The sequence below is a fragment of the Larus michahellis genome, chromosome 4 (genome assembly GCF_964199755.1).
Source record: "Larus michahellis chromosome 4, bLarMic1.1, whole genome shotgun sequence".
Lineage (NCBI taxonomy): Eukaryota > Metazoa > Chordata > Aves > Charadriiformes > Laridae > Larus > Larus michahellis.
This window is the reverse complement of record NC_133899.1, coordinates 22244640-22257592: the sequence shown is the minus strand read 5'-3', so window position 1 is coordinate 22257592 and position 12953 is coordinate 22244640. Positions and strand designations below refer to the sequence as shown.

Sequence of the window (12953 nt, the reverse complement as noted above, 5' to 3'; positions counted from 1 at the left end):
TATTTGATTTTTTTTTTTTTAAAAACTGTAAATTGAGGAACCCTTTTTAGGGTGGAGAAGGAACATCGAGTGCTGGCATACTAACGAAAACTGAAACTAAGCCAGCCATAGGCAATGACTGTTCCTGAGGCTAAGCACTTGGATTTAATGGTACATGATGGTTCCTTGTAGTAGTTAGCCAAGAATCTTTCCTTTTACCTGCCCATCTCTTATGTTATGCCGTAGTCCACAGTACTGTCAAGAGTAACGATGATTTCCTTCATGGCTAGGTGTAAAGAAGACATTCCAGTGCGAATTGTGCAGTTACACTTGTCCGCGTCGTTCCAACTTGGACCGCCACATGAAAAGCCACACTGACGAAAGACCACATAAGTGCCATCTCTGTGGCAGGGCTTTCCGGACAGTCACGTTGCTGAGGAACCACCTCAACACTCACACAGGTACTCTTGGTTTTGCCTACATTGTTTTTGTAGGAACTGCCGTTAGAACAGATATAAAACCAGGATGGATCTATCTTGAATCTAATTCCTCTTACGGAACAAGCTAAAAAGGAATAAACCATGTGGTGCTGTTGTTTGTTTCTCATATGAATGCGGTGCTTTTCTTCCTGGCTGGGTCAGGTGCAGAGCTTGTCCTGTACACAGGTATAATAAAACTGATCCTGGGCTTGATCTGAAATTATCTGAAGTTACAGAAATGTTCCGTTTGTCTTGGGCATTAGTCCTTATGTTCTAAGCTTTGTGTTGCCACTGCTGCTTGCGGAAGAGTGAGGTGAGAATGATGCTGGAGCTAAACATAAGGGAATTGAAAATAACAAAAAACCTATCCTGGTTTCAGCTGGGATAGAGTTCATGTTCTTTCTAGTAGCTGCTGTGGTTTGCATTTAGTAGGAGAAGAATGCTGGTAATACATACTGGATTAGTTATTGCGAAGTAATGTTTACATTAGTCAAGGACTTTTTCAGCTTCCCGTAGAAGCTGAGAGGGAGCACAGACAGGACGAGCTGCCAAAGGGGATAGTCCATCCCACAGACGTCATCCTCAATATGGAAATGGGCGTTGGCTGGGGGGGGGTGTGAGTCCGCTATCACTGCTTGGGATGGGCTGGGCAACCAGTCCTTGCGTGGTGAGAGCAACTTGTGCTGTATCGCTTTATTTTGAATATTCTTTTACCGTTATTATTACTGTTATTTTCCTCTTCCATTACTGTTCTATTACACTGTCTTTATCTCAGCCCATGAGGTTTTTTTTTCCCCTTTCTCCTCCTTTTCTCTCTCTTCTCCCTAACCTCACTGAGGGGATGGGGAAGTGAGTGAGCGGCTGTGTGGTCCTAATTGCTGGCTGGAGTTAAACCACGACAAAAACCTAACGTCAAGGAACAGATTATAAACTGGACCAATAAAACCTACAGCTTGGAACTGTAGCACATTTCTATTGCTCCTTACTAAAGTTTCTGGTATAAAACTACGGCTGATTGAACTGTAATTAAACTTAAGCTTGTTGTGACCTTTCTGCCAAAAAAAAAAAAAAAGTGCAGTTAGTCTCTGTGTATTTATATTATGTCTGACTGGGTGGTTTGAAATTGGTAAATAACCAAGTGATACGAAAATAAGGGGGTCTCGTTTCCTTTTAATTCTCCAAGATCATCAATCCGTCAGTCAGTTATACAGAAGTTGTGACTCCTGTGTATTACTTGCTGCTCTAATCTAATCTTTCAGAAGGTGGAAGCAATGTTGCTAATTCACTTAAACCAAAAAAACACTCCCAAATCTGTGCCGTGTTTTCTTTTGTCACCGAATCTGAATGTCATCGTCTTCCTGTCTTGCTGCGAACGATTAGGTACTCGCCCTCACAAGTGCCCAGACTGCGACATGGCCTTTGTGACCAGTGGAGAGTTGGTTCGGCATCGCCGCTACAAACATACCCATGAGAAACCGTTCAAATGCTCGATGTGTGATTATGCCAGTGTGGAGGTATGTTAGTTAATTGTTACAGTGCTGAATACTTCCTTGTACGCTTCAAAGCTTGTTCACCATCTGTTATAAACTCTGTTCTTCGGCATTTCCTCTTTGGCCGTTTGTTTAAAAGGCTCTGAGCAAAAAAGGTTTTAAATCCGAGGAAAAAAAAAATGGTGGAGTTTCCACGGTTAATGAGAAAACAGTTTGAGAGTATGCACAGAAATCCTACGTGATATCCATTTCCTCTTTGGAGACAATAGTTGTCATTGTTTCTTAAATTATTTGGGCCTTAAAGATGATTGCAGTAATTGTAGCGTGCGCTGTGTCGAAGGAGGCAGCCAGTTCCTGCTACAGTGAGATGTACTTTCAGACTGGAGGTGCCAACCCATTTTAGAAAAGGACGTTCTGCACCTTATCTGTTTGTGCCGTTAAGGTGACTGTAGCCAAAACTAACGAGCCTTTGCCTCAATATTGGTGAAAAGCAGCTTTGCTAATATTGGATGATAAGCTTCCTAGAAGGCACTCCCCTGTGCGGTATTGTTCCTTATGCTGCAGGACAGCTTTTATATCGTGATAGAACATTTGAGCAAGATGCGGAGCAACATAATGTAAAGAAAACGGGATGTTTACAGCAGGAGAGGTTGAGTTAGGGACTTTGGGCTTTTTGTCCTACCCCCACTGTGGCTGCAGTGCTGTAATTCCAGGCCCTGTGGTTTGAGTGCCGAATAAGTTGTGTTGCAGTGGTTTTCATAGTATAAATGAGGAAAGAATAACCACGTTGGTCCTTATGTGGAGCTCGTGCTGTGTTTTGTAGACAGAGGTTGGTGATTAAGCAGATTGAGCAGAAAATGCCTTAACATTTGTGTTCGTGCTGACCTTTAAGCTGAGTTTGTGCCTTCTAGATAAAAGCAGGAGAGGAAAGGAATTAAGTCGCCTTGGTGGCTGTAGGACTAGACTCTTTTCACTGCTCTGAGCAAGAAATTTATATTATCCCCTCTCAAAGTAACTGGAGAGGACTCAAGAAAGCACCCCATGGAGAAAAATATACTATACAGGGGACATTAACCCCCTGCGATGTTCCTCGGGTGTGTGCTTTCCCAGAATGCTTTCTTGTGTCTCTTCAGGATACTTCCAAATTTTATCATGTCTTCGGATGTTGAGATGGTCAATGACAGTGAAGTGAGCACAAGGCTCTACACCAGGCTGCACCGAATTTCGGAACAAGCATCAAGCAAGGCTGGGAATGCGGTTGGGAGGGGAAGCAAGAGTGGGCAGGAGCGAGTGGCTACGAGCAGTGTAAAAAGGGCATCGAAACCTGCTTGCTTGTTCTAGTGGCAAGATAAAAACAAAATAAAAATAGGCTGCCTTCAACTCGTGACTGGTTTCTTGTACTTTTGGCAATCTGACCTGCTCATCTGTGCTGACTTCAGTCTCGCTCTTGACTTCCAGGTTAGCAAATTGAAACGCCACATTCGTTCTCACACCGGAGAGCGTCCGTTCCAATGCAGCTTGTGCAGCTACGCCAGCAGGGATACCTACAAACTGAAGAGGCACATGAGGACCCACTCTGGTATCAATGCCATGTTTTTTTAGTGTGTTTACGTTTTACTGTCTCGCTGTTTATGTGAGACTGTGCGTAATGCATGCTAACGCTCTGGAACAGCAAAAGAAATACTGTTTTGCTGTTTAATATAAAAACCTATATTATCAGTGTTCCCCTTCCAGTTGAACTTTAAAGGCATTTATGGTCTCATGCTTGAGTGTAGTTGCAAAAGCATCTCATGCGTGTTAGTTCATAAAGATCCTAAACTTTTTCACCAATAGAAATAGGGATGGTTTTAGCACAGAGCGTTACTGGAGTGCCAAATTAGTTATATTGCTAAAATTGAAGGGGAAAAACTACCCTTGCATGTAGACGTGAGCATTCAGAACTCACCCCTACCCCCCCAAAAAAAATAATCTGATGCCACTTCTTGTCTTCTGGCAGCCTGTGTGTAGGTCTTCCGTGCATTTCTCAGAGTAAGGATAATTAACTCATTTGCTTAAAGAGAACTGGAGTCTCTCTGCAGAAAGATGCATCCAGGAGCTAAAACTTCTAGAGAAAGACATTATTGAGCTCTTTCTAGAGTTACTATTTCTTATAGACTAGCTGTCTGCTGCAAGTTTCTGGGAGGTTGTGTTGTTTGGGACTTCTTGGTGAGATTTCCTTTTAATAAAAGTACTCATGCTATTTTTTTTTTCCCTTCTGCTACCACAGGAGAGAAGCCATATGAATGTTACATCTGCCACGCTCGCTTCACTCAGAGTGGCACCATGAAGATGCACATTTTGCAGAAGCACACGGAGAACGTGGCCAAATTTCACTGTCCTCACTGTGATACTGTTATAGCGAGAAAGAGTGACTTGGGTACGTATCTCTCAAAAGTGGCCATTTAATGAACTTTCTATAAAACGCTTTCCCATAATTACAGTTCCCATAACCCAACTCCTGTCTCTTTTTATTTATTTTTTTTAACCTAATAGTTCTGGTAGCTGTACAACGCGAAGCAGAGGCTTAGATGTGTGGCTGGGAGTACTTTTAGCTTACAGTAGCTGCTGCAAATGTTGAGACTTTCCAGGTTCTTTTCATTATTTGAAAATATAGCGTGTTTTCTGAGCGTACAAGGCAAGTGGAGTGCCAGGCCTGTAGATGCGAGGCATTTGTTGAATTGGAGTGAAATTACACCTGTGTACGAATTAGGGTCTGAAAAACCAAACGGTCACTTGGCTTGACCTCCTGCGCATTGGAGGCAGTTAAGTTTCATGCAGAGGTACTTTCATCAAGCTGAAAGGTTTGAATTAGACCATGTAGTTTAATTTTTCCAGGATGTGGAGCTGTGTGCCACAGACAGGGTAAGAGAAACCGAGTTGTCACAAAAGCACGGGGTCCTTGCAGTGGGAGAGTCCTGATCTAGCGAGCAGTACCCAGCGTGATTCCAGCAGGCGAGCTCTACATGCATGTTCTACAAGAAGGTGAAAAATAATATCACGCCCAGAGCAGCTGAGGAGAAGGAAGAAGCCACGATTTGGCAGAACTTTCTGTCTATAAACAGAATATCACCCAAGTAATGGGGAAGGCAGGCTCCCTTCCAATACAGACAAGTGTAAAGTGCTACAGGGAGAGGCAGTTGGAGAGGATGGCAGTCAGTTGATGTCAAGAGCAAACGAGCCAATTTACAACAGAGAACAACGGATGTTAGCTATGAAGAATTTCTTCTTCTAATAATGCTTTAGTCTACCCTTGTGCAGCTGTGGTATGCTCTTAATTGGGGGGTTTTAAAGAAGTGACTAAAACCTCTGTTGGGGATTATCTTCTGGTATCCCCATTGCCTTCTAGCCCTGTCACTCTGACTTCTAATCCTGTTTCCCCTCAGTGTATTACCTGGCTGTATCCAGGCAATTCGGAGTAGTCTTAAACACAACAGTCCACAAGACACTTCAGTTTGACAGTCATACGTGATCAAATGCAAGTGTACTGTAATCAGCACAGATTGCTACTAATCCATCTAGAATCGTGTGGAAAAACTTGATGGAATTTTTCTGCAAAACCTTTCTGTCTTGAAATTGTTGCTTTTAATTACGAGCCGTTCAGGTTTTTAGTTGAATCCTAAATTAACTGTTTCACTTCTTTGGCTTAAGAGCATGTGGAGGGAAGAGCGCTAAGGGACTGTAGGCTAGTCTTTTATGCTTGGAAAGCCATGGTGACTAGAGCCTCCGATTCTTTTCCTCCTAGGTGTCCATTTGCGAAAGCAGCATTCCTACATTGAACAGGGCAAGAAGTGCCGCTACTGTGACGCCGTCTTTCATGAGCGGTATGCCCTTATACAGCATCAAAAGTCTCACAAGAATGAGAAGCGCTTCAAGTGTGACCAGTGTGATTATGCGTGCAGACAGGTAAGCTGGTGGGACTGGCACCCCTTAGTAGTGTTAAAACAGGAGCTAGAAATACGAGGTTGGAATCTTAGCTGTTGAGTTTGACCAGCTGTCAAGATCAAATTAGCTCTCTAAATCTTTTGAAGGGTGTGAAGGAAAGTTCGGTGGCCTTTGCTTCTCTATGGTGTAGTGCTCCCCTGTGGAGAAGTACCTTCTATGTCACAACCTTGATGTATCTGTTGACAAAAGTTGGACTCGATGATCTTAGAGGTCCCTTCCAACCTAGACAATTCTATGATTGGGATGAGAGTCCGTATAGGATGGAAGTACCTAGGACTGAATATGCCGTCAGTCAAGATGTTGTCACATTCCTGCGGGATCATCCTTTCCTTGATATTAAGGCTAAAGCTTTGGCCTTTTAGCTGAAAATCCACGCTTCTGTATCCATGTGTCTGAGTTCTCAAATTACTCTTCCTGTCTTGCTTGTCCCTGTCAGGAGCGGCACATGGTCATGCATAAACGGACCCATACTGGAGAAAAGCCTTACGCCTGTAGCCATTGTGATAAAACCTTCCGTCAGAAACAGCTCCTCGATATGCACTTCAAACGGTATCACGATCCCAACTTTGTCCCTGCTGCCTTTGTCTGTTCCAAGTGTGGCAAAACATTCACTCGCAGGGTAAGGGAATATACTGGTTTGAATTGGGGGGGTTGTAGTGGAATTGTGGGGGTTTAGCCAAGGGCAGGGGAGCATGTTTATCCAAAAGGAAAGGTGGGTGAGGTACAGGGCACTGTACTGATCTTGTAAATAGATCACTTCTTTCTGAGAGGAAAAGAGAGGGGGAGACCTGGTGTAGTTCAGAATGAATTATAGCATGTGTTAGCGCTGACGTCATGAGGAATGTGAAAGTGCAACTTCGTTCATAGAAGTTATTTCTCCTAAACAGTCTTCCTTTAAAAAAAAAACAACACAAAACAAAGCAAAAAAACCCAAGGGAAAAAGCCCTAATTTACCAGAAATGTGTTTGAAAACACAGAGCCAGAATTATCTGATCTTGAATCCGGTGGATGTTGTATTTCTTGTTGTGTTTTTTCTCTTCCGCTGAGTAGAACACAATGGCCAGACATGCTGATAACTGCTCTGGCCTAGATGGTGGAGAAGGAGAGAACGGAGGAGAGACAAAGAAGGGCAAACGCGGCCGAAAGAGAAAGATGCGGTCTAAGAAAGAAGATTCCTCTGATAGTGGTAAGAAACAGCTTAGGACGTTCTGAGAATTCCAGGCCTGCGACTCGCTGTGTGTGTTTGCTGTTAGCTTGCCCCTTCTGCAGGTTTGTCGTGACACTTGAGGGCTTTTATCTAGTTGGCAAACAAAAAATGATAGCGCGTGGCCATGTAGAGAGGGGGCTGCCTGGGAGGGATGGGATGGATTCTGCTGTGCAGTTCGGTCCTGCCTGTTCTGTGTGTGAAGGTGTCTGGTAATGTTTTCAGTGTCCCAAAAGAAACTGTGTTTGTGGTGTGCTGTTATGATACGGCGCATGCTTCTGCCTCACCGGTACCGGGTAGCGTGTGGCACGTCCAAACAAAACCGATGCTGAATAGCTTCGCTGCTTCTGTGGGGGAAGGCTGGCAGCATCCAAGAGAACGGTGGAGAAAGTGCTAGCAATTTATGGACTGTCATGAAGGGCCCATTGAGCTCATTAAAGGGTCAAAGAGCTGGTTGTGTCTTCCACTTCACATTGAGAAGATGGCCTTTGAGGGGCACTTGACTTTCTGGCCAACACACTAGAAGATGGGTTAGGTGCACTTTGTAATAGGGTGGTTACTGTCTGTGAGCTTCTCCAGAACAGGGAGATGACAGAAGCTGTTGCAGCAAATAGTGATCCCGTTCACTGTGGTATTAATTGTGAAGGAAAAGCTCAACTATAGTCCTCCGTCCTGGTGGAGGGAAAACTTATTCGTATCTTCAGCAGGAAAATCCAAGTAGAGTCTCAAGACCAACCAAGTTCAGAGATGATTGGGCAAAACCAGTGTTGCTGATTAGTCTTTTTCTGAGGTGCTTTATGTAATTAATCAAGGAGCGTAGTTTGGGAGAACAGGGATCTTTCTGCCTATAGAGTATGTATCTGAAATTCTTAGGTGGCAACTGGGTTTGATAGGAAATGAGATAAGTATGGTCAACTTGCTTGTGCAAACGTTGACTGCAAAAACTCCGTAGGAATAAGTGCTCAAATTCATGCTTGTGTAGATATTTGAAGAAGTGTGTTACAATCAGCGCGTGTAACTAGTTATTAATTCAAAACGTGAAAAGATCTCGGAGGCAGAAAGAGTGAAATATCACTGCCTTGATGGAAGGTAATTGGAAACCTGGGGTTCTGCAGCATCTTGTTTTTAACATCTTTTTGTAGGCTTTGGGAGGGTTTTGCAGGCTTCCAGTGAGTTTAGCCTGTTGTAAAAACCCTTCATTTTATTTAGTTGGTATGGTCTGGGATTTAAACAGTTTTTGGAGAAGCTGGTCAAGGGTTGTACTTGTTAGATGAACTGATGAGCGGTGGATGATGGTGGCTCAGACTCTGTGACCGAGAGAATCCCATCAGATTCAGTGTGGGCTGAGTTCCCATGGAATCAGTTGATAGATGTGAAGAATTGACTAATGTGAGCAGAATAGTGGTAAGAAAGAGGTCCCAACTGTATGTTGGAGAATTGCATTATTCAGTGTTGTTCTTATCTCTAGATCTGCAGTTTCAGGAGTTTCAGCAACTGCTAAACACCTGAAAATGGTGAGCAAAGCTGTGATGAAACAGACCCATCTTGTGCTAGTGGGAAAAATATCAACTAGCAAATGATATGATAGTTTTGTCTCCCATCTGGCCTGTCTGCCCCAAATTAGATAGACGTTGAGTTGAGGAGGGGTGAATGTAAAGAAGCTCTAAAAAGGTGGGACCTGAGAAATCAAATCAATGAAAGAAATTTCCGCTTGAGGAATATTCCTTGAGTGACTGTGTCAAAAAAATTGCAAAAACCCTGCAGCTTGCCATGAGGTTGGTGGGAGTGTGAGGTGCCATCATGACCCCTTGGGTAGACAGGGCCTTGTAAAATACCCTGTATTAGACCTGTCCTGCCTCTGAAGAGAGGTCTTGCGGAAGATCCTCTTGGTCACTGGTTGGTAAATCGTACATTGGTGGCCCTGGAAAGCACGGCGAATGGCCTGCAGGGCAGTGTTCAACCATAATGCGTACAAATGCCCCACTTTTGTGTGGTTCTGCCACATTCAATTTGATATTTTTGAGGTCTTGGACGTAAGTCCCAGTGTCTGGGAACTGCTACCCTGGTGTTCTGTCAGAGAAAGACTGAAGTACGGCAATGCCGTTTCCTGAGGGCCGGGAGACTGGCTCTTGGATCCCTCTTGAGCTCTTAATGTTTCCCAGAGGTACTGTAGTGCTTCTGGTGACTCACACCTGGACACTGGGTTGATGGCTCTCCTGGGAGTGGCCCAAACAAGATGGACAAGTTCTTGTTTTGGCTTCTGACCTTCCATTGTGCGCCCCTGAGCTCCTCTGGGTTCTGCAGGTGGGACTTTGATGGGCTGATGGCACTTCTGATGGGCCTGGGAGTAGCCCGGCATTATATTATTTGGTCTGCCTCCTGCCATCCTGCTTTGATGGGCTGATGACTCTTCCGATGGGCCTGGGAGTAGCCTGGCATTATATTATTTGGTCCCCCTCCTGCCATCGTCTCTCTGAGCTCCTTTGTGGATGTGCGGAGGAGCTTTTATCACACAATCTAACATAATTATGTTTCCTTCTGCTTTCTGAAGGACAAATTGTTCTCTCTAATGTGAGGGTAACAGACTGACATTCTGTGCCACCAGCTTCTTGACAAAGGCCTTGTTTGCCTTCTTTCCCATCAGAGTTGACTCCTTTTGGATGAGGATTGGGTGGTGGTTCTCTGTAGGCGGATACGTTTCATCCGTGTTTAAACTGAAGACTCACCTGATGAAATGTTTCTTACAGAGGAAAATGCTGAACCAGATTTGGATGATAACGAAGATGAGGAGGAGACAGCAGTAGAAATTGAGGCCGAGCCAGAAGTCGAGCAAGAGGCTCCTGCGCCACCTCCCAGTAAGAAACGAAGAGGAAGACCACCAGGCAAAGCTGCCACCCAACCAAAACAATCCCAGCGTAAGTCACTGTTTTGAAGCTTGCGTGACGCTGCTTGAGCTGCTTTTTCCTTGGATTTGGCAGTTCTTGGAGAACTGCTCCCCTCGAGTGAGCTTATTCTAAAAGTAGATGACTGCGCTTGTCTCTGCTTTGCTGAGAACTCCCCTTGTGTGTGAAATGTAACTGCGCACTTTTTTGCACCAGTTACGGCGTCTCTGCTGGAGTACAGTTTCTGGTAAAGCAACTTTGGTGCGATTGCCGTGGTATTCTTACCTATGTAAACTTTTGTATTACCACAAATGAACGTGCTTCAGGCCTGTAGTTCTGAGCGTAGCATCAGGTGTAGTTTCAGATGCAGATGTAGTTTCGGCCCTGCAGAGTTTTCTCTGTACGAATGAACACTGGTAACTGCACGAAGTCTAAGTAAATAAATTCTAGGAACAAAGCAGGAAGGGCAGATTTGCTCCTTCAAGGGGTAACGGCTTCCCTGGTGGCTTGCCTGTCCGCTCCCTGCTACAAGCATGGCCTTCCTAGAATTACAGCCTGGGGAAACATTTTATGCTGAATTCATCGCTAGTGTCACTGGATTCCCCTGAACTTGAAGCTTTGCCTTATTGCCCATGCATCGATATGGCCTTTTTTGTTGATTACTCTACAAAAGTCCTTCATTCGAATCATGTCTTAATATCGAAAGGCATCATGGAACTGTTGTGGTGGTAGCACACCTTCATACAGGTGTGCTTTGAACACATCTGTAAAGAAATAGATGCTACTTGGATGAGCGAGGCAGGTGGAACGTGGGAATGTGAGTTGTGGGCCCCACCTTCCCTTGCTGTGGAAAAGCCTTTTATCTACCGAAAGGTTAACTGGTGAGATGCGCAGGCCAGCTCTGGAACCAGTAAAAAAACTGTGTCATTTCCCCTCTCCCTCTTTTTCTGCCCTTGTAGCTGCAGCAATCATTCAGGTTGAAGACCAGAACACTGGTGAAATTGAAAATATTATAGTTGAAGTAAAGAAAGAACCCGATGCGGAAACAGTAGAGGAAGAGGAGGAAGCTCAGCCTGCTGTAGTGGAAGCTCCCAACGGAGACCTCACTCCTGAGATGATTCTCAGCATGATGGACCGGTGATGGAGGAAGACCACGCTGGCTGACTGAACTGGCCTGGGCTGTGTTTAAGCGGCTCAAATCTATTTTTCCTTTTACCTTTTTTCTTGGCTTTGGGAAATGCATCATTTTAGACCATTTTACCAAACATACTGGGAAATAAAACTTCAAAATGATGTTAGAATGTGATTTAACTAGAACTTGCTGTTTTATGTTAGCATTACAGGGTCATGGAACATTAGGAAATGTTTTGGAGTCCTTGAGGGTTTCCTGTGAGATGCTTGATATAGTTTTGCTCTGAACTGCATTGTAAAGCTGGTCCGAGGGCCGTGTTTACGTGCACCAACTTTTAATATACAAAAGTGGAAGCCTTGGCTAGAGTTACGTGGTAAACCACTCCGGACTTGCCCTTCCAGTTCCCAGAGTCCTTGAGCCTCCTATTCTCAGTAGTGTTTTTAACTGTAAATGCAGACTTGGGAGGGTTCTAGACTTTTAAAATGTTTTTTGCTTTTCCCCACTGACTAGCTCCGGTTCTCCAAGTCGGCTGCACACGGTAGTTTTGGCATGCTCCAACTGGTTTCTGTCCTTAATGTGCTTTGCTTTCTGCAAAGCATTTCTGTAATGGTCAAGCTTGTAAATAACTTTTTTTTACATTTTAATCTTTTTCCATTAATTAAGAGGTATGCAAAAATGCATTTTAAATAAACCCCAGTCTTTTAATTCCTTGCAAACTTAAGTGACGAGAGAATTGCTAGAGTGTAAATGTTGGAAAAGCTGTCGATAACCGATCATGTAGAGAAGAGACATACCCAGACTATTGCTTGCAGAACAAGAGAAACCCACACATGAAATCTGGTTTTGAAGCACACAAAACTGGCATTTGGGACATGTATAATTAACCTTCTTTTTTTTTTTGAGTTTATAATTTCACGACTACATTTTCTTTGCTCTATCTTGTAGTTGTATTTTGTGTTTATGAATCCTATGTTAAGGCAGAAGTGGTGATTTTTTTTTTTAAGTGGGTCACTGCAGCCCTCAAAAACCTGGGCCAGGAAATTTTCATAGGTCAGTAACTACACAATTTGGGATCTCTGATAAAGACAAAAAAAAGGAATAATGTGAAATACAAATGATGCCTGTATATGAACTGTCACATGTTAAAATATGTAAGCTTTTTATAGAGCCTCAGTCTTGCTGATTTCAAACAAATTTTTCTTCTATGTATCGCTTTTAAGAGAGCTATCAGTTTAGCTATCAGACTCTAGGTTGATGCATTTTTGTACTTAGCTGTACTGTGTGATATTTTTCATTATTTTAGGAAGCCAACATGGGGAAAAAAAAAATACTGTTATAAAATATGTAATGGGGTTTGAAAGCTGGGAAGGAGAATATACTGCTGTACAGCTAATAAATAATAATGGATTAACATGTGTGCTCACTGCCTGCTTTCTTTGTGTGTGCTAACGGTGTGACCTGGCAGGGATCTCCATCCTCCTAGAAGGATGCTGCAGGCCTGGAAACGGGGACCGGCTCTTCTCTCGCGGTGGGTGATCCCTCTGCCCTACTCCGAATGCAAGGTGTTGCTGCTAAATCGCCCCTGTGCTGGCCGCAGGTGAGTGTGCTCGTTTAGCAAGGGGTCGTTAGCGCGGTGAAGCCGGTGCGGGGTCCCCATTTCCATCCAGCAGCTCCATTGCGTGGCGGGGTGTGAGCTCTTGCTCAGCTGGGGCTGCGACAGGAGTGTGCAGCGGAGAGGGGATGAAAACGTGGTGGGGTGGCATCACGTCCCGCTCTTAGGAAAAGAAGCAGGGGGGAGGGTAAGTG

The 12953-nt window shown here is 44.1% G+C and overlaps 1 protein-coding gene across 4 annotated transcripts in view; it reads left to right on the top strand.

Moving 5' to 3' along the window:
- CTCF (CCCTC-binding factor) overlaps positions 1-12558 on the top strand; it is a 39665-nt gene extending 27107 nt beyond the window's left edge. For all 4 annotated transcript variants that reach the window (XM_074583379.1, XM_074583378.1, XM_074583382.1 and 1 more), the window contains 9 exons: positions 270-440; positions 1839-1972; positions 3407-3527; positions 4215-4364; positions 5730-5890; positions 6366-6548; positions 6980-7115; positions 9881-10048; positions 10975-12558. In XM_074583379.1, coding sequence (XP_074439480.1) covers positions 270-440; positions 1839-1972; positions 3407-3527; positions 4215-4364; positions 5730-5890; positions 6366-6548; positions 6980-7115; positions 9881-10048; positions 10975-11156 — 1406 coding nt within the window. In that variant the 3' untranslated portion in view covers positions 11157-12558. The remainder of the gene's footprint in view (positions 1-269; positions 441-1838; positions 1973-3406; positions 3528-4214; positions 4365-5729; positions 5891-6365; positions 6549-6979; positions 7116-9880; positions 10049-10974) is intronic.
- Positions 12559-12953: the final 395 nt, after the last annotated feature.